This window comes from Dermochelys coriacea, chromosome 10, assembly GCF_009764565.3.
Source record: "Dermochelys coriacea isolate rDerCor1 chromosome 10, rDerCor1.pri.v4, whole genome shotgun sequence".
Classification (NCBI taxonomy): domain Eukaryota; kingdom Metazoa; phylum Chordata; order Testudines; family Dermochelyidae; genus Dermochelys; species Dermochelys coriacea.
The window spans coordinates 70,873,825-70,899,948 of NC_050077.1; the positions used below are offsets into that span (position 1 = coordinate 70,873,825).

The window sequence follows — 26,124 nt, forward strand, 5'->3', positions numbered from 1 at the left end:
GGATTACACAGCATAAGGAGCAGAATCAGGGTGCGCTTCAACAGACTGATAGGGATGAGGGTGCAAGTAGCTGCTTTTGAGAGGTTCTAACCCTCAGCAGGGCTGCTTGGCTGTAGGCCTTTCAGTAGGCAGGACTGTTGACCTACCTGATTTCATCTGCCTGCAATCCCTTTCAAGTGGCAGGTTGACAGAGTACTGCCACCTTGCAGCAGGAGCCTTCTCTCCACTGCAGCTTTTTCAGACCTGAGCCAGGCCCCTTGCTCTGGACCCAGTAGCTTTGCAGTTTGAGATGAACATGGTTTGAAAGATACCACCTTGCCCATTGCCAGAGTTCCCAAATGCACTGCTCACTTCATGCATCAGTTGCTAATGAAACCCCACAAGACAACTTCCCAGGACAAGGTACTTCCCCAAAGCCGTGGCAGTGCATGAAATCATTACCTCCCTCTGCAATTCTGTATTTTGTTCTGGCCAAAATTCAGCAGGAAAAAAAAGGTACAGAGATGGGCAGCAAAAATGATTAAAGGCTTGAATTAGGACATAAGACAACAAACCAACAGGAATGTGTAGGAACAAACTGCCCTTCCTCGTCCCAGCAATTTAATGAAACCAGCCATTGTTTCATTCAATTCTACTATTAGAAACCAGATATTTGATTAGGCAGACTGCTGGTCTGCTCCAATATAGTCATTTCCATATGGCAAGGTGGTACCCTCTTAGAGCACAGATCAGTCTGGAATTCAGAGTTTTGTAAGGACAGTTAGAATGTCCATGGACACCAGACACCATCCGAGAGGTGTAGGGAGAGGAAGGAAAGTAATAGTTTAGAACAGAATCAAGGCATCTGTGGATCTGATACTTATTTGAAGACTGTCTGAAGTGTTCCAGTTCACAGCAATGCACACACATGCTAAGGAGACACAGGATTCTACCCTACCCCAAAGCACTTGGCTCCACTCTCCACATCTCATTATTTAATGGTGGATTTCCAAAGAGCCCTTATCAGGCTATGGATACCATCTTGAGCAAGATGCAACCCCTTTCAGAAAAGCCCCTAACTCTACACCATTTCATGGGCAGAGGGTATTGCTGTTGGGTCTCCCAATGCAAAGGAAAACGAATTCAGGGGAGATGAACCCATTAATAAAGAGCAACTTTTACATACACAGCTACCACACAAAGACCTGAACTCAGAAAGTCCTTTATTTATTTTTTTTTAAGTAAAGAAATTCAATTGAATCAAAGATAACAAAATTACATTGTTTTGCAATGACCTCAATTAACATCACACAGAATAAAGAACAAAAAAAATTAACACAAGAAAAAAAAGATCAAGGACACATTTTATAATTTTTTCAAAGGTAAATGTCAGCAGATATAGAAAAATTGCATTGCTAGTTGCAAATCTTCTCCCCAGGAGCTGGCAGCTCCCGAGAATCTGACTCAGAACCTGGCAGCTGGGGGCAGGTCTCAGTATACAAACGCAACCTTTTCTGGGCAGCGTTTAAAGTTAAAAGGATCAGGAATGTGGAAGTGATGATTCCAGAGAATCTATTCGGAAGCAAAATTTCCCATAATTTTTTTTTTTTTTTTTAAATTTCGGTTGAATAGCAAGAGTTCAAAAAGACATCAAGAAAGTTACACTCAACCCATTCCACTAAGGCAGCTGCACTGGCAGAAATCTAAGAGTGCACAGGTACAGATCTGGCTTCCTGAAGGGAATACCCCCCCTCTGCTTGGGGACACCTGGGAGAAAGGGAAAAGGCTTTTCTTGAACAATTGTGCTTTCTTAATGAAGAGAAACACAGGTTTGTAGTGAACCAACATCTGGGGCTAAAGACAAATCACTGAACAGCTGTTTTGGGAGAATGTCACTTGGACTTAATAGTCATTTTTGAACTAAATCTGGCCCATCAGCCATATTTCTTAGGACTCCCAGTTGGCAGCTGCCACCAGAAGGTTTAGCACTCTAGTAAAACATGCTGCTACTGATCACTCTGATATGATGTGCTGCCTCCTCTGATCGTAGCTGTATTCTCTGCATGACAAGACATGTACTGCAAAAGCTTGCCAGTCACATAAAAGCAACAGCTGTATATGCCCCTACTTATACAGCCAACTACGGGACTCAAGAAACCTGGATGCTCCCCAAGAGGGTTAGAACTAACCAGGCTGCTTGAAGTTAGCAGTGAGAAGAGAAAACAAGCCTATGCACAGAGGAAGCAGAGTGGGACTCTTCTTGAAGGAGCCATTAGATCTTTTCGGAAAAGGTTGTCTCCTCTTACAGCCCCAGCGTGGTAAATGCTGCCCTTTAATACAGCGATTGTGCCCTTGGATTTAACCAACAATCAAATTTTTAAAAGGATACAAATGTTCAAATGAACTACAGTACAGTTCTTGATAACCCAACCCTTCCAACCCAACCCAGATGATTAACAACAGATAATTTGATCTCTGCTCTGGTGCCAGCATGCCTCAGCCCCCTCAGCCAAAAGAAGAAAACAAGTCCAGATGGAGACAGAGTGGACACAGCAGCAGGAACATGTCTTGCAGGAGAGGGGGCATGGATCCCAACATCAATCAAGGCACCCCTTCACAGGCTCTTTGGTGTACCTTAACCTCTGTTCTGAATAGCCTTTCAAAAAAAAAAGAACTCCTATGAAGAGCAATTTGCTTTCTGCCTAGAATTTGTACCCCTGCAGTAAACATTGCTACTCTGAGTCACTATGGCTACTACACACCACCCAAACACAGACCTGCCAATGGAAGGACACATGGTGTCTGACTCAGGACAGAAGCAATGCCCACATACAGCCTTCTGATGGGCTAGTGTCACAGGCAGGGTCCCTTTCTAAGCTTCTTGTAAAGGATTTTTACAACCACCAATAAACCCCAGATAGGCATAATATTTCCAGAAGGTTCCTTGTATTGCTCCTCAGTGACCAGTGTCACTACATTTGGCAATAAACCCTCCAAATGCCACTCCTGATGCATCGGATAAGGAGACAGCCCATCTCCTGCTGTACACTACAGAGCCAATAAGCTAGTGGATGGAGGAAGCTAGCTCATTAGAACATGGGATCTTTTGGATTTTAAAAAGGAAACAAGTTTACATTTTAGTCAATAGCTGTGAGAGTCAGTCCCCACTTTTATAGGCAGAAGTCAGTTGTAAAATAATCTACTGCTTATTTAGTTATAATTTTAAGCCTCAAGACATACACTATAGGTAGTTTTAGGTTGCCCAAACTCAAGGTCCTTTCTTAGCTCTGTACACACCTGTCATTCAGTGACATTTCACCCATAGACAGACTGCTTTTAGCTTGGACTCCAAAGAAGGAAAGTCAGGTGTTTGCTTTCTGCATGAGAACAGTGACAAGTGCAGAACTGCAGCTATGTGTTACCGAAAGCTGCAGCTACGGTGAGAAAGAAGTGGCAGGAACGAGGGGCAAGGCACTAGGTGTCTGAAGGGTTGTCCTCTACGAAGCTTGACAGAACTAGGATGGATGAAGAAAAAAGTAGTTGGCTAAAGTCAAGTTCTGAGAGACATCAGTACTCTATGTTTTAACTTAATGCTCACAATGCAAAACAAATACTTCTCAATAAACAAGAATCAGTGTCAAGAAGTGCTGAGGAGGAGACTGCGGAGACTTTCAGGTGCCTTCACAATGCAACTGCAACAGGTTCAGACTCATCTGGAAATCCTGTCAACTGTTTCAAGAGGAGAACATTAGAAACTGGCTATTAAAGATTCTGGGAGGTCTGATGTAAAAACAACAAGTTCCTCAATCTCTAGTCTTAGAACAGGTCCCAGCCGCTCACCTGCAAAGTTCAAATCTCTGCAGACACTCTGGTAACAGTGGAAAGAAGAGTAGACCAGTATAATCGTTCAGGGAGAATTGGTTGCAACCTGACTAGAAGAGACCCTTTCTGGTGATTTGCTTTTAAGTGCCAATGATATCCAATGATGGGGTGCATAAATGTATGGTACTAAGTGCTAGTTAGCTGAGCCCTAGTGAATTTTATTCCATTCTACCGCCATTCCTCAATCTGAAACCATCAATATGAAAAAGCCACTTGTTAGCTCCCAACTCACACAGCAGATCTAAACAGAAGAGCTGCACTGTTCCATTTGCATATATAGTGTGGTTGTTTTGGAAGGCGCTTGTTGTGGAAGAGAAAAAGTTTCCATAGGCCTGGAATGCACACTCATGACTTTCACCTCTAAAGGTAAGAGCTCAAACCTGACCTCTGTCACATGGTATTATGAGGATGATCTCAACATGGTCGCTGGCACGCGTATGCCCACATCACACTATCACTGCTAGCATAGTGCGTGGGGGACAGCAAATTAGGATTGATGTACAATGGCAGACCCTCTTATGGCAGTGAGCACTGTTTCCTCCAGATATAGGGTTGAATACAGAAGTCCCCTCTCCAGAAGCCTTAATACAGTCATACGTTGTGCAGCAGATTTTTAGCTAGAGGGAAGGCAGAAGAAATGATCTGCAAGATATGGCTTCCAATCAGACTGGGAAGCTCTTAATATTTTACATCACTGGGTCCCTGGTCCATGCATTCAAAGCCACAGCAAGTCACACTGGTGAGGGAGTTTTTATTAAACATTTCTAGCTACAAAAATCTTGTTGGGGTGAACTTAAGTCTCAAAACTCAAATGAGACCCTTAAAGCCCATGGCAAAAGCCTTAAGCAACTCCTTCCCTTTCTCCCAAAACTAGAGTAGCTAACTTCCACACCTCCTAACATTTATCATACTCCAGACACAAGCACAACTGCTTCAAGTGCTTTAGAGAATATAGATGGCTCACCTGAAGGTGCAAGAACTCTTGTGGCAAGAGTGCCAAGACTTAGATCCATTTCCATCCCCCCACCCGAGTGACTGCACCAGAATGTTGGGGTGTTAAGTGCTCCTGAAGTCTCAGACTAAGGGTAGTGCATCTGTGCATGGGCAGATAGAGAAGCAGTGGGAAAGTAAGTGTTATGGAAATCTCTATAGAGAGCAGGACAGGGAAGAGTTCTTGCCTGGTGCTACCTCTGAAGAGGAATGGATACTGATCATGAACACAGTCCTTAAGTCTTAGAGATCTTCCAGAGTAGCATCCAGTCTAACCCTGGGAGGGGCTTTACTTTCTACAGAATGTGGTCTCTCTCTTTTGGAATCATTGCAGTTAGGATGAGCTCACAAAGAGGGGATGGCAGAGTTCAGCTGCCAACAATGGTGAAAGAAAGAACTGAAATTTTCCCAGTGAAATCTGCTCCTTTGGGCTTCTCCAACAGCAGAATCTCTGCCTGCCCACTTTGACTGGACAAGCAGCAACTCCCATTGGTTTGGGAATTCCCCCAGATGCTCTTTTCATTGGGGGAAGAGTTATGTTTAGTACTCAGCAAGAACAGAAGTCACTGACTGACTGGTCACCCGCCACAATAAGATCAGTTAGTTACAGTAGACTCTCTCTGTGTGTTTGAAGAGATGAAGACAACACCATTCTTCCTCACGCCTTAGGAAATAGAAGACCAAAATGCCATCATCTTACTAACAGCATGGAGCAAAGCCTTTTTAAGTCAAAGCTTCCCTCACTGAATCCAAGGAGACAGAGCTCCCCTTAAGGCAGGTTCTACAACACTTAGATGTATGGTAATGGAATCCCTGAGCTCAGCAGCTAAAGAGCTGCCAAAGACATTGAACACCCAAAACAAACCTCTCCAAAGCAACAATCCCTTTGATTTCTGTTAGAAAATGGTTACAAGTCACTATTGGGGAAGGAAGCCTTCAGCACTTACTTTCAGAGAACTGACACTCTGCAAACAAGAGCCATGCAACTCGTTTACAGAAAAGTTGGAAGAGTTACATAACTGGGCTTAGTTTAGCACTGCTGAAAACCCAGGGCTCTGCTACGCTGGAAAGGGGCAGAGTTCATAATTTTATTAGAGAAAACCGTTTAGGTTCTTTTTGTTTAAAAAGCAACTATTTGGGAAACAGCAAAAACATTTCTTGCTTCAAATACATCAACATGTAACCTGGGTTTTGCCTGCTCTTTGAAGCCTCAACAGTTTGATGGGTGCTAAGGATGACTTCTGTTCCCCTGGGAGTGACGACTCCTCCTACTTGCAGCTAAGCTGGGTTTGGAGGAATGAATGCACAGGGTGATCTGTAGAGGGAAATCCTTACTGTGGGAAGGGCAGTCTGGTCTCTTGGCTAGCCGGTGATCTACGAACAGCAACTGCAGAGCTGGCTATAGAGTTTAAGCAAGTTCAAACCCATTGTAGATAAAGAGCCACATCCCCACACATTTATATCATGTATCTATGTCAATGTGTATAAATAAGAGTGGCTTACATTCAACTTCTAAAAGAGCGAGAGATGGTATAAATAATTCATAGGACATAATTTAGAACAACAGCTACTTCAGCGTGGACAGAGCCAAAGTCGGAATGCCCTGTATGATTATTCTGGTGATTTGTGGATGAGTTACGGATAAGAGGATGACAAAGACAGACACGAACACCAACCAAAGATGCCCTTGCTAACTGATGCCCTGAAACATCCTTTAAGCCAGCCACAAGAGTGGCCAAATCTTGCCATGGCTTTGCTTGGTCATTTCTTCTACTTCTACAACAGCAGAACCTGAATTCTCTCTCTAAACAAGACAATGCACGGTTTACCACAGTTTGTTAAAACAGGCCAAGACAGCTGGCCTAAGGCAAATGGAAGGAGTTTGTTTCCCGATATGATAATGCACCTTTGCTACAGTAGTTAATTATTGCTTTATTAAACAAAAATCTCTCCAATCTACTGAAGTTCAGAGATCGTGTGGCCCAGGAAGCTTATTCCACTAGTGTTACAGGACTGAAATTCAGCAGGGTGTTTTTACCCTTAAGCTTCAACTAAAGTGCCTAGAACGCAAAACCAGAGCTAAAGCAATAAAGTGCTAATTGGTGTGGGAAGTGTGACAGGAACAGAGATGAAGTAAATGGATGATGAAAGGAATTACAAGGACGGAGTAATGAGATGATATTGAAGGAACTGAAAGTAAAGCAAAGTTTGACCACAAAGTTCCACTGTCTCAACAGACTGTTCCTATTTTTATATTAAGGTCCTTGATTGTCATGGGGGAGCTTTTCTTCTAGGGTGTTCATCTTAAAAGAGCCCTCTGGGCAACAGTACAGTATCAGCCCCTAGATGAGGGAGGTATGCAAGTGATTTTCAAATTGCCACACTTCACCTTGTGCATTAACTGAAGTTGATCTTGGATATCCTGGGTGGGGAAAAGACTTAATGAGCCAGAAGGGCTCGAATACCCAGCTGGACATAGACAGCCTTACCAGATCCTAATAACTGTGGAGGCAGTTAGTCATACAGAAATAAACATTTAAATTATGCAGGGCTAGAGACATCCAGTTCCTGTCAACTCCTAGGCAAGTCATGTGGCTGAAAACAAAACCATTCATTGCTCTGAAAGTTCAGGGGAGAGATTTTGGAACATTCTACCCTGGCACATACAAGAAGGGGAGAGAAGAAGCAAGAATTGATATTGACATGTCCTCGCCCCCCGACACTCCTTAAGAAAGGGTGTATTAATTCTCTGTGAAATACTCTCACAAATTGGATATACCAATAGATTGATAATCAGTGGTTCCAATGCATTTACCAGAACCCGTTTCAAAAAGGCCTGGGTTAAAACACAAAAAAAATACAGTGACAAAATAAAACTCTTTACATTAAAAAAAGGCAAGATTCACAAGAAGGCTATCTGTTTTGTCTTGGTGTGAGAGAGTTTACATAGCAGGAAATCCAACAGAATGACCAATATGAAACTCATCTATACACAGAGGCCCAGCAGAAAAGAAATGCAGAAGTATCAGAATGCACTGCCACCCTCGAGACAGCTGAAGCTCTGACAAGTTGCTCAGTGTTTTCTAACCCAGCTGAATCCTGGTATGGGCACTGCCAGAAAAGGCAAGAGGCCCTTGTCAGATGAGTGACAAGTAGAGCTTCAGCCTTGCACCAAGGGTTTCACCCTTTCTGCAAGCCACATCTAAGGGGCTTACAGAATGAACTGTTGGTTTCTATGGATTGATACAGGGTTCTCCCAGTGTTAGGAGAGAGATGACCAGACAGGGGGAACTGAACTCCCAGCACAACTCATCCACAGCTAAACAAGTTCTGCAACTCTGTGAAGAGTCTTGACCAGTGGAAGAATAACCTGATGGTCAGCAGTACTGGAACTTCTACTTTCTAAGTAGACCATCACATTAGTATGAGAATCCTGCAGCAAGCCCTAACCAGCAACCCAAAACAACAAGCCAGTTCTTCAAATGCAGCAGTGCACTGCAAACACAAAAGGAGACACAAATATGCTCAAAACCACTTATTAGCCTCTGTTGTAGCTCCTTTTCAGAAGGAAACATTGTGGCCAAACCCCAGTCCCAGGATGTCACAAAGAGGATGGAAACCTGAAAAAGCAGGTGAGGGAATTCAGAGTTCCAGAAAAGGGAAATATAGTGAAGCAAATCGGAGAGAGTCTTTGGGGCAGTTACTCCTGGCCAGACGCCGCTTGCTCTGTATCTGAGCACTGAGACTTATTCCTCTCCCATTGGCAGATGGCATTTGTGTACTGCACTACAAGCTTATCCATCCAAGTGAGGGGTTCAGGAAAGAGTACAGCCCCCTCAAAAAAGCCTAGGTGGCCTCCATGCAGTGGTAGCACAAACATGACATTCTCCTGTTTTTCTGCAAGGTTAAAAGAGAAAAAGAGCATGAGATTTCAGAAGCCAACTGCAAAAACTAAACAGAACTCTGCAACATCCCAGACAATGGTACCCACCGTGATGTGTTAGGGTGTGTCTGTGCTCCATCTGGGCAGTGGAGGCTTTGCAAGCACACACACTTGCTTCACAGCAGAGGAATGCAAGCTTTTTGCTGACAAGAGCCACAACAGATTTGAATTAATTGAACATATTACAGCAGCCCTCCCATTTCAGATAGCTGGGAAGTTCATGGAGACAAGTCCCAGCCTGCAGTGCTCTCAATACCAGCAAACTGCTTCAGCTGAGATAAAGCACTGCAGGCTGGGACTGACGTGCAACCCATAAAGCCCAGCAGTGCTCCATTTTGACTCCAGCATGTTGCCGGCTGGTACCTATAGGCTCCACAGGCTGTACAATTCCATACGAAAAGGGCTTTGGGCCACACTGCAGAACTCTGGCTGCACTTCAGCTGGCCACTGCTTCATGGCATAATTCATTCAGGGCACCACTTATAACTAGGTTTTCTCCTTATAGCTTTTGGTGCTAGAACAAGAAGCCCTGCTGTTCTCCTTTGGGGCATGTGCTCTGTTCAGCAGTAAGACATGAACTAGTTCTTTCTTTTCCATTCCAAGGCTTTGAAGGGTCATTTACCTTCTTCATGGCCAAGGAACAGCAAATAGATCTCTCAGGATCTCTCATTCTCAGTCTCATTGGGACCCCAGCAACAAATGGAGGGAGATCACACAGCCACAAAGCAGGACACTTTCACTGTGCTACACTTGCTGCCCCAGATGATGGTTAATTTTAGCCCTGAACAGTTAGACACCATCATAGGAACTATTAGCAAAGCCTTCTGGGTTTTGCCCTGTTGCTTTGCTGATTCTGTGTGGGGAGCCAAGACATGAGGAAGCAGTTCACTGCAAAGCAGAGACTATTTAATCTAAAGCTAAACCATTTCCAATTTTGCTTCCTGACATTCCTTAACACCAGTGAAGTAGCAAGAACGTGCATTTCTTGGGAAAACTATCTGATAGTTCCCTTGGGCTACACAGCCAGCTGAACAGTGCTTAGTTAGGTTCTACCAAAATAAAATTGGGAACCTCCTCAGTGAATGGTGGTTTAAAAAGCAGTTTAGATTGCACCGTACACATCCACCAGATTATAGTAGTCTGCAGTCAGACCCTGCTATACATGTTAATTCACAATGTGATGAAGGGGGAATCCAAAAGCAATAGTCAATTTTGGCAATGCATTCAACTCACCTGACAGAGCTCTTGGGATCGATAACAGACTGTCATGTACCAGAGGGTCATCAGCAGCATTAACCAGCATAAGGGGAACATAGATCTGCACCATGAAAGAAGGAAAAGGAAACAAATGGAGAACCAGTGAGTTATAGATTCCTGGTTTGAACTCAATTCTCTTAACAACAAAAAGCATCTACTCGCAACCCGCCTATGAATCCACAACTGAGTGCCACATCTTGTGATGAATTACACCTGCAGCAACAATCAGGAATGTAACACACACAATCGAAACGATGCCAGGTGGACTGTCACTGCTGAGCTGCTCTGCAGTATTTGGTATGGTTCAACTGAACTGCCTGAAGGGCAAGCTGGGTATGACAGGGCAATCACCAGTAACACCCTGCCAACAGAGCAGTTCCAGACAGTGACACTGGGTAGTTTCTTTATGACTGGTACTCGGGATCCATATGATATTCCGCACACATCTAGTGTGGCCAATACTTGAGAGCATTTGCATTCTGCTTTTGGAAGGGAGAATCTAAGCTATCACTGCTAGGCAGATGGTCATCAAATGTACGTTTGTCTCTGGCTTCCGAAGGGGGGACACAGCACCCAAGGGAATGCATTGCTGAAACCCGAGACGGGACAATCACAAACCAGCAGAGACAGAATAACAGTAAAACTTCAGTTGTGCTTGTTGGTTTGGGCAAGAGATATGAAGAATGTCATTTCCCTAGGCTCCCTGCAGTCGTTGATGAGAGATGCTTAAGCAGGCCAGAGTGGCATGCAATCCAACCATGGTCTTTGATTAGAGGCTGACATCAGAGGATCAGATGTCAGCCATGATCATGATAGGATTCTGCCATCATAAAAAAATATTGCCAACTGAGCACTTTCCTCTGACACCCTTTCCTGGTAACTATCACCCCCCTGCCTTTGGGACAGAGGTTGGACTATAACATGCTCTTTGTATAAAGCTACGGAAAGAACCTCACCCAATGCCTGAAGCTGGAGTAACTGAGTAGTTGCCAAGGGCTAGCTGAGAGGATTCAGTCTCTTACTCCACACATTCAGTGCAACAGGCAGCTAATGGAGAGACTTACTTTTGGATATTTGATGCCCTAATGCTTTACTGAGCTTTGATAGCCTATTCACCTTTATCTTTTGATCCAGCGGCTCTTAAGGAAAATAACTAGTACATTTCCCAGCTTTGCCTCTGCAGCCCTGGGTCTGTGCAATGTCTGATCATCTGACCGGAGAGGCAGTGCCTGAGCCTCTTTTCAAAGTGGAATGATTTATTTTAAATGTTTCTGGAATTGTATAGATCAGAGTGATACTAATTTGATATCTTTAAGAGGGCTTAACTCTAGGTTTGGCTTTGTGCTCAGAACACTATGTTGCTACCACCAAGACAGAATTCTATGCTGAGGAGCTCACAATTTGGCTTCATGTAATATAAGCTAGGAGGCCTGAATTTGGGGTAAAACAGATGCCTCTCGGTTTCCAAGACAGCCTTTGGTTTGATGGGAGCCATCAGTTAAGTCCCAGATGAAGATCAGGGCTAGGATTCTCAAAGCTTAAAGGAGCTGGGCACTTAACTCACTGAATGTCAATGGGATTTTGGTGCTTAACTCTCATTAGATTCCTTAGAACTCCCAGCCCTGACACACTGTACACCTGGTGGAGTGATGAGATATGACATCTAGTACCAGTGATGCAGAAACAAATGAACATTCCTCATCATTCCCAAGAGCAAAATGAAAGCATAACAACCACCTCCACCATGGTAGCTCACCCTGTGTAAGTAATGCAGACAACTCTCCTTTTCATAATATTCTTTCAGGGAACTGTAACCATGAAACTTCCTGAGGAAAAAACAACAACAAAGAACTGTAAGGCAAGAACACTTACACTCAGTATTGAGCAACTGCCATTTTTGAACTAGTCTACTTCATCGGCAGAAGCCATGAGCTGCCCAACGTGACCTCCTTCTAGTGGTTTAATAGAGACCATCTGTTCAGGCCCATCTCAGTGTAAATTCCCAATGTCAACACAGCACAACAGGTGAAATGCTGCATTCTCTTCTGCCAAAGAGTTCTTCACAAGAGCATGACCAGTGGGGGGAGGCGGCACAGAACCTGTCAACTTAGTGAACAGTTCCCCAAAGCCCTGGGAGAGAGCAGAGCAAGTGCGGCACAGTAGCAAGCCAGAGGCATGACAGGTGGCAAATTAAACACTATTAACTTAGATTCATAGATACTAAGGTCAGAAGGGACCATTATGATCATCTAGTCCGACCTCCTGCACAACACAGGCCACAGAATCTCACCCATCCACTCCTGCATAAAACCTCACCTATGTCTGAGCTATTGAAGTCCTCAAATCATGGTTTAAAGACTTCAAAAAGCAGAGCAGGACATGGATGAGAAAGCCTAGCCACACCTGGGTCTTTCAAAGCATCCTTCCTGGTTATCTGCAAACTTGACAGAGAGAGGACTGGAGGAGTGATTAAGGTTGGTTACGTTAACAACCCCCTTTTGGTAGACCTACTCAAAACGCCTTGCTGGATCTCATCTTCAGCTACTTATGAACCCTTAAAATGCAGTTGCTGAAGGGCCCATCCTAGGAGCTGAAACTCATGGCAGTTATAAGACGTCTGAAGAAAGTAAATACTCATTTTTCTGCTGGAGTCCAATCCAGTCCCACTACCTCCGTCTCACTTCATAAAGCTACAGCTAAGCTGCAGGCCCCAACTAGGGAGACCTGCTCCTTCCCTGCCGCATTCCAGAAAGATTACAGGGTAGCAGGATCTCCGGGACTTCACTTCCTGCTGGGCACATAGGACAGGAATCCCCTTCCCTGGGGAGCAGCTTACAAAGCCCAGGTCTCCACAGGAGCAGCAGAGGGCAACACCTTCAATCCCTTAGCAGCTCTGCTGGCTTTACCACCTGTTGGCTATGGGTGATTATTTTGTGGCTATAGTATTTGCAAGTGGATGCCAGTGCCTGGTCTTAAGGGAGACTCTGGAGAAGGAGAATACGAAGCCATTGGAAAATAGACTGAATTAGTGCTAGAATACTTAAAAAGCAAGGGTTAAACTTGAGAGGCAAGAAAAGGCTGGTGTTTAATATTAAACAATAAAAGCGAAGAGCTGAAGTCACCTCTATTAATGCAGCAAGGTTTAAAATAAGCCAACCATAAGGTTAGCTAAAATGAGAACAGGCAGGTGGTAAAGGTAGGAGGTGTAGGTGTGTTTTAAATACACAATCGAAGGTAACACAAGGGTTAAATATAATTTGGTAGGAGCCAGCATGGGCCTACCACCTCCCCAGCCACTTTATGGCTCAGGCCCCACTGGTTTTCATCCTTCTAGACTCTTTTAGGCAGGGACGGTCTTCCTGGGTGTTGTACTGCACCCAGGAAAATGGGACTCTGACCCTGACTGCAGCTTTGGATGCTTGATTCTTACAGAAGAAAGCAGCAGAGAGCTTGTCAAATGCTGGATAGGAAGCCGGCAAAGACTGGGGGGTTAGTCAACATTTTAACAAAGTTGCTCATGTAGCAAATTTCAGGAGCTTTCTACCCACCTCACAGCAAGTAAGTAAGTAATAGGGCAACATCAGTGAAAATTTGAAAAGACAGGCTACAGAGAATGCTTCCCGTCATACCTCATGATGGTGTCATCGATCTGCATGAGGGAGGTTGCTGTGTAGAGTCTGCTCAGGTCTGAGTCGACCAGGGTTTGGGGCTGTTTAACGCTATCTCCAAACAGGACTTGCCTGAAACACACAGCAGCAGAAAATACAGTAATCACACAAAAGCAGCTAGGCCCTGTTCTGCTCAGACAACCCAGAGAAGCTTGCGTCTGCCACTGCTGATATGAGCAAATGAGGACTATATCCCCCATCCATGAGGATTTACTTATAAATGAGCATAGCTTGTTAGTTTTGGCCTGACTGCACAGGGAGGTAAGTTGAGAACTTAACGGCCTTCTCCGGGACAAAGATGCTTTTCTGCTACATGGAAGAACTGCATTTGAGAGATGCATAAAGAGAGGACTTTTCAAAGCATATACAAGACTAGGGGTGTTTGGAGCAAAGGCTTTTTCAGTTAAAGGCAGAGTCCTTTGGCTTCTTACCAAAGACGTGGGTGGCTCTGGTAACAGTGCTAGAGATCATGGGTGTAGCATCTCCTTCCCCATCTGGCACTATTGCCTCACCAGTGTGGAGACAATGTTAGTTCATACAGAGAAAGTGATTTGGGAAATTACCTTAACAGAAAGCTATTCACTGAGGACACTGTCCTAGTCAGAGTTTACACCCAAGAGAGGACGTGTTATTTCACAAGAGCAAAACTCTACCCTGGCAAGTAGGAAACATACAGACCCCAGAACAAAAAGACTGCAAGCTGTAGATAGCAGGAGGCTTGCAGGATTTCTATCCCCTTTAAGAGGCAGCTGTAGGGTGGAGATGGAGTTTGTTTTGGGGACCTGCCCTAGAGCATAAGAGATCCATTTTGGAAGCAAAATATTTTGATAACAAAACCTCCTTTAAGCCTGCAACAGGTTTCTCCTGTTATGATACGGAGTGCCCATTTAATGGGGAGATTACAGCCCTTCATATATTTTGAGTTTTGTCAAGTTAGCCAAATATTTTGACATCTGGGGTGAATTATGTGGATCCCCACACACTGTACACACAGATAAGAGTTTCCTTCCCTCTAGAAAGATTCTCCACACTGCATGGAACACAAAGCAGTTTTTCTTACAAGATTTCAACTCTGCCAATTGAAATGGGCATGAATAAATTAGCTTTTTAAATTTTCTCCCACCTCCCAAGTGTCTCTGGGCACCTTAAATAAGCCTAGGAGATACCTACATATGAAGGCAACATGTCCCAATCAGTATCCAAAGCAGTTTTGGCTGTGGTAGTGGGCCAGTGGGGAAACAAACATGAATTTGAGTGGGCTACCAATAAGAGTTAGTCATTCAATCTGACCTATTGCTCACCCACAGTAAAGGCATGGGAGTAAGGAGAGCACATAGGTTTCAGCAATACATGGGAGCATTCCTTCTAGCTATGCATTTTTAGGTTTTGTAACTCAGGCTATTGCATTTGATAGAGCAACACGCCTATGCTATGACTCCTAAGCTAATATCAAGAGCAATCCTACCTCTCTGCTCAAGTATGTGGCAGAGTACAACAGAGAGGTGCTCCCTCACCTCCTTGAGCATAAGGTGGCTGAAAGGGAAAGGGAAACGCATGCAAAATACCTTGGCAGCCAGACACCAGCAGTGTATCTAGCAGGGAAAGAAGGCTGCTGGTGAATACAGACCAACACTGCACTTCTCATTTTGCATTTACTCATTTTGCATTTCCTTGGAAGGCAGAAATAAGTAGCCAGGCTCAGGATGTATGAAAAGGACCCCCCCACACACACACATACAATATGGGAGCCTATACTGACAGGCAGGACAAAGAATGAATGAGATGCTGGGGCAAGTGTCCCTTTCCCTTTCGTTCGCAAAAATCCTCCCATTTTAGGAAGCTGAAACGTATTCACAGATTTCTAAGTATGGATTCGCTCTAATTTAAATTTTACCCTTTGGATGATCCCCTATGGAACTGCACATTAATTCAGTGCTGCTATTGCAGCTGAAGCTGGCTGGCCCATGTAAATGTTCAGAGCAGACACCCTACTACTGTACCTGTGAGAGAGGATGATTTTCTTCATGTTGTCTGCCATGAGGAAGTTATAAAACCTCCGACACTGATCCCACTGCATGAAGGTTTCCTGTGCCCTAAACACAAGCATAAGGCAACAAATCAAAGCAGGTCGCAACTGTGTACATCTAGGTGGAACAGAGCAATAAACCAGTCTCCAGGCCACTATAACAAGGTGTTATGTAAATAGGCTTTCCCACCAAAGGCTTAATCTCTGATAGGAATTGGCTTAATCTCCGATGGAAGGATTTGGTAAATGTCAGAAGAGATGTTTACACAGCCTCATTAGGCAACAGCTAGTCACCTACTATACCATCACTGAAGCGCCCTGCATCTCAGGGCAGCTTTAGACATTGATGTGAAGAGGTTTAAAGGGACACTCAACTTAAGTCAGCCTTTGCATTTAGCCGATCTACCTACCTTGTAACAACCATGACATATGGAAAGAGATTTAATGTTTCACTATTTTGTTAGGTACTGCATTTCCACAGTACTTTATGCACTGTCAAGTTTGGATGTTTCCTCTGTAGGTCAGTTTTGCTTGTTTGTGCAGCTCTTCTGCGCTGCAACAAGGTTGTGAAGTGTTTAAAACAGGAAGTCCACCTCCTCAACCCACAAAAACTGGCTGGAGGACACAGGGATAAATGAAGTACCTGAAACGGCTACATTCTGAACTGGTGTCCCTGTAACTGTACTGACTGGTCAGAACGCCATTTCATAGCTTACTAAATTAACATATTGCCAGTCGCACAGAATTATTAACATCAGCCAAATTATGTGAGCTCTTCGGGAACCAAATGTTTCCCTTTGCTACGCAAAGGTCATAAGCAGGTTATTTCTATTACTGTGAACCCTGTTACAGAATAATGAAGAAATATACAGTCCCTCTTATTTACTTAGCAATCCAAGAATGGTTGGGGTGAGGTTCAATATGGACTACTTCTGGAGTTTAAACATTAACACCATGGGAACCAATAGAACAGAGCGATTTATCAGGACTTCCCAGGTTCAAGCCAAAGGCTATAAAATCCCTAGCACAGAGTGAGTTAATGAATGAGCTACATTTGTTTATGGCACAATACACACCAGGGCTTAATGCAAGAATGGGATTTAGCCTCAAGACTTCCTTATCTCCATGTCTAGCCAGGATATATCTGCAATATACTTGTGGAAAAAGAGACAACATTTCATTGGAAAGCTCTTTGCAGGCAACTCAATCTTTAATGTCATTTAAATCCAGGTTAATTGTTAGAGCTATCACACTTTTCCACAGTTGCTGCTTTGGACTGCAGGCCTTATGCAATAAAGAGCCTGAGCAGAGAGCAAAATGAAACAATTTCCTGTATTTAATGATCTGTCCAGGTTCACGGGCATGGGAATGCCACAGCCTACAGCTCACACTGAATGTCACATTCCACATGGTCAAGAAGCAATGCCATGTTGTCGAGAGCAAACTCAACAGCAGAACCAAGCCTACACAGATATCAGGTTTCAGAGTAGCAGCCGTGTTAGTCTGTATTCGCAAAAAGAAAAGAAGTACTTGTGGCATCTTTGTTAGTCTCTAAGGTGCCACAAGTACTCCTTTTCTTTTTACAGATATCAGAGATTTCATAATAGAGAAGCATGTCACCTTTTAGCCTTAGGGGTTGAATTCCCCCATGTAAGTTAACTGATGAAAACAAGGCCTTTATCTACTTTCCTCTCTGCAGCCTCTTCTCACTGTTGATACCCTGGAGAGCCTGCCCTGCAGCACCCAACATCTGAATGGCTTTCCCAATGGATCCCAAATCTCCTTTACCTTTTCTTACCTCAGTCTCTCTCTACTATCAACCAACTGCCTTAGAATTTGTCTTAGAGACAGTACAACAAAAGAAAGGGATCTCCATCTAGACTGACCAGCCATCTATACCATGAGTATTCAGGGCTTACATACAGACTTGATGCAAGAGGCCAGTTAGGTCAGGTTTGGGGAGAGTAATGCTTAGCAGTTAAGTCTGGAGGCGTTTTGCACCCTCCCATCCCCACATACTGTTCACTAGTGACTGAAATGGTCTCTGGACATGTGTTCCAATACAAACACACACCCTACCTTCCTTCTAAGGGAGTTTTCTTAATAGCCCTCTTTCAACCAGCTATTTGGCTAATGAACATTTAAAAACAGCAAGGGAGATTAGGTAGGGAGACTTATTTGAAAAGCCCTCTTGCCAAAAGAGCAGTAATGCACAGCCGAAGTTCTGTAAATGAAGATTTGCTAAAACAAGCTCGGCCAGCAGAGGGAGTCACAAGCTCAACAAGCAGCTAGTTTTCTGCACTGCAAGGAGCACTCAAGGAAACAGATGTTACTTCACAATGAAACAAGTCAGAATCCAATATCATGCTAACAGGTCCTGTCGTAGACTGCCAATCTGCAAGAGCCTCAGGGGAATATTACTAACACCAGCACACAGGGAACAGAGCTACTCTGAGCAGGCGTTTCGGCTACAAGTATGGAAATTTAGCATGCATTTTAATAGACAAAAAAAGGAAGGACTAGAGCCCAATAAAGCACTTGCAAGCCCTTTATACAGCCAGCCTCCACAGCTATGCTGCTGCAGCCACAGTACACCAAGAGCACTGATCTTCTGGTCTCGAACCCACACAACACTCCAGACATCTCCCTAGCACGCTGAAATCCTTTCCGACTAGGAAGCGGGTAAACATTCATAGGAGGCCCCACACTTTCTTAGGACTCACACCAGGTATGCCCTGAAGTCTGAGAGGATACGAATTGGTCATTTCGTATTCCAGCTTTGGGCAATGTTTTAATACTGTTAAAAAGCTTCTGCAGCCCAAGGTTAAAAACAGGGGTTTAACTGCATGAGCACTCTTCTCTAGACTTGGTTAAATACTGAGGTGACTATTTCCTAACCAAAACTAGCATTATTATGCATGCAATCAGAGCATCTAAAAGTGCTCTATAGTGTTTAGAATTCAGCCATCAAATAAATCCCTTAGTTTCAGGTAGTTGTAGTGAACCCAAAGTATCGAGGTTCCTTGGCCGGGTTGAAGTTCTCTTTGCTATGCTGATCCTTTAGTGTAGGGAACAGTCATTTTTGGAGCAGCAAGATCACTGTTGCTTATCCTCCTCCCGCTGAGATGGAGACAGAGTCAGTAATTATTTGTCTGTGTGGCAATAGAAATCTTACCAGCTTCCAGAGAACACTGCATTACTCGAGGAGTTCTGTACTAGAAGGCCATGGTATCTGGCACAGAGGGCAAGAGTCAGTTCTGGCAGTCTTTGTGGGGCCAGGAATCACTAAGCAAACGTGAGTTTAGTGTTCTCTCCAGTGGAGCGGCTCTGACCAGCAAAACTGACTCTTGCCCAATGCTTCCTTCCCAATTATGAGACAAACACTGAATGGTCACGGAGATGCCATTTTAGCCCATAACTTTGTGCTGTCATTCACCATCACCCACTCTCAGTCTAAACTTGGGCTTGTAGTACATTACTATTAACACCAGGTAGAGCTCTTAAAGCTTCCATTTGGAAGACCACATCTTGTTTTGCCAGTCTGACTAAATCACAGATTAAAGCCAGAAGGGACCATTATGAATCCCAAGACACTTGCTGCTTGTACTGGTCAGGCTAGTCAGAAAGGTTGCTGCTTGTGAACCTGGAGCGTTCTCAATAAACAACCACAGAACCCAAGCCATCTGGCTAATGGGTCACTCCAGGAGAGACTGGAAGGAGGGGAGGTCAAGTCTCTCTCTACAGAAGGTAAAGGCAGCATTTAGTGAGTCCAGAGTATATCACCCGTAAGAGGTCAGGGTGATGCATGCGGGCAGGGCAGGGAGCAGCTTGTGTCCCAGCTGCCAGCACTGTACTTCCACAGGAACCCGTGAGGACTTACCTTAGCGCACTGTATCCTTGGCAAACACTGACGCAGCACAGCACTCTCTCCTGGTTGGCCTGGGTCTCTCCTAGGTACTTGCACACAATGTTGCCACCCAGGCTGAAGCCCACCACAACCAGCTGGGTCAGAGGGAAGGTCTTCTTGATGTAGTTAACCATGGCTCCAAATTCCCAGGTGCAACCTGTGAGAAAGGCCAAGTTCAAAGTAATGTTTTAAACTGAGTGCTAGACCCCTCTCCAGCTTTCAAGCAGCTATAGCAAGTATACTGGAAGTTTGTGTGCCTTCCAACACTAGTTTCAGAAGAGAAACTCTCCGGAGGGTAGAGGAATCCTGGTTACCTCGAGCTCAGTTATGCTGCTGGTCAGAGACTTCACTACTTCTTTAGAAGTAATGTGCATGAGTATACCAGAGAGCAGCTGGGTGGAGCATCCTTGCAATGCACATGCTGGGAAACATACAATACTTTAGCACACTATCTTATGAGGGTGCAACTGTCCACCTAGATTCATACCAAAGTGCAGGGCATGGAGGCCAACATGTCACTGTAGGAGTTTTCCCATAGACAGAAACAGCCCTAGATGCTACCCATAATGCAGGGGAACAGACTAACCCCACTAGGAAACCTTTCAGCACAAAGGATCCCAAGGTCAGTTTCAGCTAGTACTGTGTTTGGAGTAGGGCATCTTGCTATATACAGCATTTCAGAAATAGCAAGACTGAATTCATTTTGTATTTGATTAGATCTGAATGAAGGAAAGGGTCATCTCCTTTCCTTCCACTGAAGATAGAGACATCACTTAGAAGATGGAAGTTACAAGCTGTGTCACATAACAAAAAATCTTATGGGACTATGACCAATAACTCTGGAGTTGTACCTAACGGAGCAGATAGATTGAGTTGCTTGTTCAATATCCCAACAAGATGGGACACAAAATGGTGCTTTGATAGGAGGTGTCCTACGTCTATCCCCCCAAAAGATTTAATTTTCCTGAACTCAAGTCTATTTGTCTAGAAGACAGAGCTCTCTTCTGACTCAAGCCTTAAGGTTTACAACATACACTCGAGCACTTGCTACCGAAAGTTCTCAGACTCATAGGCTTTAAGGTAAAAAGGGACCATCATGATCATCTAGGCTGACCTCCTGCACATTGCAGGCCTCAGAGCCTGACCCATTCACTCCTCTAATAAGCTCATAATATCTAGCTGAGTTACTGAAGTCTTCAAATCTTAAGAGATTTCAAGTTACAGAGATCCATTTACAGTAGAACCTCAGAGTTACGAACACCTCAGGAATGGAGGTTGTTCATAACTCTGAACAAAACGTTATGGCTGTTCTTTCAAAAGTTTACAACTGAACATTGACTAAATTCAGCTTTGAAACTTTACTATGCAGAAGAAAAATGTTGCTTTCCCCCTTTTTTTAGTAGGTTACATTTAAACACAATACTGTACTGTATTTGCCTTTATTTTTTTTTGGTCTGCTGCTGCCTGATTGCGTGCTGCCAGTTCCCAATGAGGCGTGTGGTTGACTGGTCAGTTCATAATTCTGGTGTTCATAACTCTGAGGTTCTACTGTATTCTAGTTCAAACCAGCAACTGACCAAAACAGAAAAAACAACCTCAGGGTCTCTGCCAATCTGACCCTGGAGGCAAATTCCTTCCCAACTGAAATATGGTGACCAGTTAGACCCTGAGCACAGGGGCAAGACCCACCAGATACACACCTGGGAAAGAATTCTCTGTAGTAACTCAGGCGTCCTCCCGCTCTAGTGTCCCATCTCTGGCCGTGGAGATATTTGCCAATAGTATTTATGGATGGGCCATAAGTCTTGTCCTATCCTACAGATCCAGGAATATTACTTCCCCATTTGCTAGTTGAACAGAAGGGCTTCCAGTTTTCAGGAACAGTATCCTTTAATGATTTGTGAAGAATGGCTGCTTTAGCACTGCCACCAGTGCATACATTCCCCTTTGGATTCAGACAGGAGAGTGCACGCCGAGAATAGCATTTGTGCTCAAGTTCATATATGCTGCTCTCCGGGAAGAATGACCTGTTTGCTGCAGTCTGGACTGACTATGACATCATCCTCAGCAGCTGGAGGAATCTTCAATACCAGATTAAAAAGAGTCTTTCAAATGCCACATTTTGATCACTAACCATCTGCCCATCCCCCACCGTCAAGTCCAAATTCAAACTTCATTTAATTATTTCCAAATGGGGAAGGAGAGGCTGACTTCAACAAAGCTCAGACAACATGTGTTCTAGTCCCGATATATATACACATTTGAGACACAGTCCTTTATTTAAGGTGAGGGCTGATCTCGTGATTAGCACAGAGGACTGGGAGTAAGGAGACCTGTGTTTTTGTTCTGGACTCTGCTACTCACCTGCTGTGCCCACAAGTGACGACCAATATAGGCTCGATAGCACATGTCTAAAACTCATTAATAATATGTTGTTATCTGCACCATATATACTAGTATGCATTAAGCACAATAATATAGCAGTTATATAGCCTAAACTGGCCTATACCTTTACTATAATCCTGTTCACTTATGCTACATATCCCATAACACCTTGCATTAGCCAAAGCTTTCTTTGACTAAAGTAGATAGGAGTATTTTACCATAGTAACAGGTAGGGAGTTATTCTCATAGGTCAGTATTGGAATATCCCAGAGAAAGAAGACAGAATGGAGGTTGTTTGTAACTGAAAGGTTTGTAACTCTGAACAAAACCTTATGGTTGTTCTTTCAAAAGTTTACAACTGAACAGTGACTTAATACAGCTGTGAAACTTTACTATGAAGAGGGAAAATGCTGCTTTCCATTTATTTTTTTTAGTAGTTTATACTTAAAACACAGAACTGTACTGCATTTGCTTTTTATTTTATTTTTTTTTGGTCTCTGCTGTTGTCAGATTGTGTACTTCGAGTTCCAAATGAGGTGTGTGGTTGACTGGTCAGTTCATAACTCTGAGGTTCTACTGTGTATGATTGTTCTACCCTGGTATAAACCTAGAAGATATCTTCATGGACCAGCACCTGAAATTCTAGTATCCAAAACAAAGATACAGAAAAGAACAAACCAAAAGTTAAGGAACTGGGACAAACTGATGGGCTGAATTTTAATGACTTGTAAGAAAATATGTAACTTGTAAAATCATCCTATAAATACTACCAGTTGAAATGCATAACTTTGGGAGCACACCTTCTGAATAAGGTGAATGTGGCATGAGACAGTTTCCCAGAGACCATTTTCCTGTACTATATTATTATTAGCTTATAGCAATGAACTTGACTGACATTGGTTATTTGGTTTCTTGCGTATATTTCATAACAAACCAAAGTGCCGGTCAAACAATTGACTATACTATTTATCAACATTAAGCTAGTCACTTTATCTCTACCTCAGCTGCTCTATTTGTGAAACAGTCTTTCCTTTCGCAAGCATTTTGAAAGGTGTGGCTGAAGAGTGCTAAGTATTGTTATGGGTGCCCTTTACATGGGGTGATCTCACAACAAGTACCTATGGAATGTGAGCTGTAGCTCACGAAAGCTTATGCTCTAATAAATTTGTTAGTCTCTAAGGTGCCACAAGTACTCCTTTTCTTTTTGCGAATACAGACTAACACGGCTGCTACTCTGAAACCTATGGAATGCAGAATCTGTTAGAGCCTGCCTTCCTGATGCCTTTACAACAGTCACTTTTGGGTACCTGCAGTGTTGTTGTAGCTGTGTTTGTCCCAGGGTTTTAAAGAGACAAGGTAGGTGAGGTAATATCTTTCACTGGATCAACTGCTGTTGGAGAGAGAGAGAGAGAGAGAGAGAGAGACAAGCTTTCTAGCTTACATGGAGCTCTTCTTCAGGTCACTTCTGGGTAGATTCAGTTAGAAGTGAGCTGGGATACATACAATGTGTTGTGCTGCCCGCCTTTGGTAGAGCAAACGGATGCCTAGATCTGTAGCTAGAATGGTAGTGGGAAGCCAGCACTTGGGCACTTTGTTTTGAGACTGGAATCCTTGGAGAGAACCTAGAATGGGGTGTTTAGATAAACTTGTGTTGCTCTATGGATATTCCCATCACCCCCTACTGGGATGTAGCCAGTGACTGAGACCGAGTTGATGGAGACCAACCAGCAGAAGAACTCCTCTTCCCATTTTCTGTCTCGTCCTCCTTCACCCTTTCCTCTATTTTCCCCCTGTGACAGATACTCCTTAGACTAGTGCTACATGCCCCATTTTGAATAGATTCACTCTGAGGCAGAGCCACAGCCTGTTAGACCTTTTAATTCTTTGCAGTTTCAGTGAAGGGACATAGCTGCATGGATCTCTCTGGCTAACAGGCTCAGCTCTCAGGCTACTATTTATCACAAGCTCCCAATCCCTGCTCTCGTGGTAGCACAACTGAGCTAGAGGACAGAGAAGCTCTAACAGGAAGAAATAGCAGTCCAGGGGCTACAGTAAAGTGCAGGGGTGAGCTGGCTCCTCTCCCGAATCACTGCCTAAGGGAGGCAACAGGCATTCTGCTAGCAAAAGGGTGGGCATGCGAAGGCCCAGGATCCTTATTATGAATGAAACAGAAGCTGGTAAGAACCAACAGGTCTGCCTCACTTAAAATGCATTAGAAACAGATTGTTGTGGCCTGCTCAGAATTTGAGCGAGTTTCACCTGCCTCCAGGGGGGTTTTGAGCAGCACCTCCGTGTACCCTTCTGACACACCATTTGTTAGGGTTGTTTTTTTAATCAAACAGCCAGGAATACTTCACAAATCTCAGCAGCTCCTCCTTGTACCTCTTAAAACTAGTGGAACATCTTCCTAGTTCTCCAGAGAAAGAAGGCCACTGCCAAAACCAGAATATATCAGGACATTGCATCCGTGGGCCCGGCAGTTAAAAACTGAAACCCAAACAACAAGAGGAACTGAATTCCAACACTGACTCAAGCCTCAAAATAAATGCCACACATCTGACCCAATGTAAATTCAGCAGGTGCTGTGCTTAACTGAAGAACTCCTCACTGCTCTATGGGCCACAGCTCTACAGTTCTAACCCAAGGCCTGCCCTGCAACATAAGTCAAAATAATTTTTATTTAAAATCCATTTATGCCAACTCTAAGGTCTTGTCTAATAATGCACTCTCCAGGGGTGTGATTTCTAAAGCACACTAACATGGCGCACCATTCATTACACCACATAGACCCTGCTGGTGCACTTTTACATAGTGCTATTTGAAACAGCAGTATGTTGCAGTGCAGTGAAGAAACTTTCAGTGCACACCAGCAGGGTTTACATGGACAAATTAATCCACAACGCATTAGTGTGCTTCGTAAGTCACATTTCCATAGAGTGCTTCACCCCACCTTGTAGATAAGCCCTAATACTACTCCACTCCAATCAGCATGGTCATTTCTGACACATTATCAGGTTGGTGTTTTGACTAGCTAAGTGTACTGTAGTGCTCAGAATTTGCTAGGATTTTTAAAGAACCTGCTATTTTCAACTTGACATGCTTTGGGGCTGTGTCTGGTTTTAGCAGATTTAGAATACTTTGTAGTGTTAACATTCTTAATGAGCAGCTTCTCCTCAGGATGACGAATGCAGGGCTGCATTGGTTTCCTCTAGAAGAAGCTAGCAGTCAAAATAATTTCTGACCATTTGACTTGAGGGCTGTGAGCAACAGCTTCAGAAACTTGAAACTGAAGCAGCAACAGGTCAGGCCTGGTCTATGGGATGAATAATTCAAAAGATCCCTGATTTAAGGTTATCCCCTTCCCAAAGGATATTTTAGCTGTCACTGAATTCCTACAAGGATGCTGGCCTATTTGACTTTTAGTCAGAAGAAAGTCTACATTCCTGAGTTTATTAGACTTGCCTGATTCACTGTTTTGCAGGGCACTCTTTAAATGAAGTTATTTTTCTGAACCATCATGAGAAAATACTGGGCATTCCTTGCCCTTTGCACGACTATAAGAAGAAATAAAGAGCCATGTTTCTAGTGCTGCACTAGAGAATATCCCCTTGGGGTCTGAGCTCAAACCCAGTAGGGTCAAGGCAAAGAGTGCCAGTATCTTCAGTAAGCTTTGGATAACTCCTGGACTAGACTCCCTTCAAGCCTTCTCAGATTTGACACTAGCTGAAGATTGAACTGCATGTTTAAAGAATATGGCCTTGATTTGTAAGCCCCGCTAGGCAGAGTTGTAATGAGCCCATGTATATACACAATATACCAGCTATTTAAATGTTATGTGTTTACCATTTTCATTTCACTACATGTTCCTGCTATTAGCCACCATTCTGACCATCCAGGCTCAAGAGGTATTCTTAGGCCTGAAATTAGAATTGGCCTGATCACAGCCAAGATCTTCAAGAGTGATTAGTGGCTGGGAGGAGGAGGAAGACAGGACTTGCTACCTTAAAGGGGCTTTATTTGCAGAGAGCATGTGCTCAGTACTTATTGAAAGAAAGACTTAGGCCCTTGGAAGGACTCAAGCTGGGCT

At 43.8% G+C, this 26,124-nt stretch overlaps 1 protein-coding gene across 3 annotated transcripts in view; it reads right to left on the reverse strand.

Annotated features, from left to right (window-relative positions):
* ABHD2 (abhydrolase domain containing 2, acylglycerol lipase) overlaps nucleotides 1-26,124 on the reverse strand; it is an 88,083-nt gene that overhangs the window by 26,896 nt on the left and 35,063 nt on the right. The window contains exons 6-11 of one of the 3 annotated variants that reach the window (XM_038419491.2): nucleotides 19,626-19,809; nucleotides 15,720-15,812; nucleotides 13,681-13,791; nucleotides 11,808-11,877; nucleotides 10,028-10,112; nucleotides 1,186-8,748 (exon numbers count right to left, since the gene is read on the reverse strand). In XM_038419491.2, coding sequence (XP_038275419.1) covers nucleotides 8,552-8,748; nucleotides 10,028-10,112; nucleotides 11,808-11,877; nucleotides 13,681-13,791; nucleotides 15,720-15,812; nucleotides 19,626-19,809 — 740 coding nt within the window. In that variant the 3' untranslated portion in view covers nucleotides 1,186-8,551. Of the gene's footprint in view, nucleotides 1-1,185; nucleotides 8,749-8,842; nucleotides 8,938-10,027; nucleotides 10,113-11,807; nucleotides 11,878-13,680; nucleotides 13,792-15,719; nucleotides 15,813-19,625; nucleotides 19,810-26,124 lie in introns of those variants that run through there. The other 2 variants (XM_043494189.1, XM_043494190.1) reach the window with 2 other exon arrangements.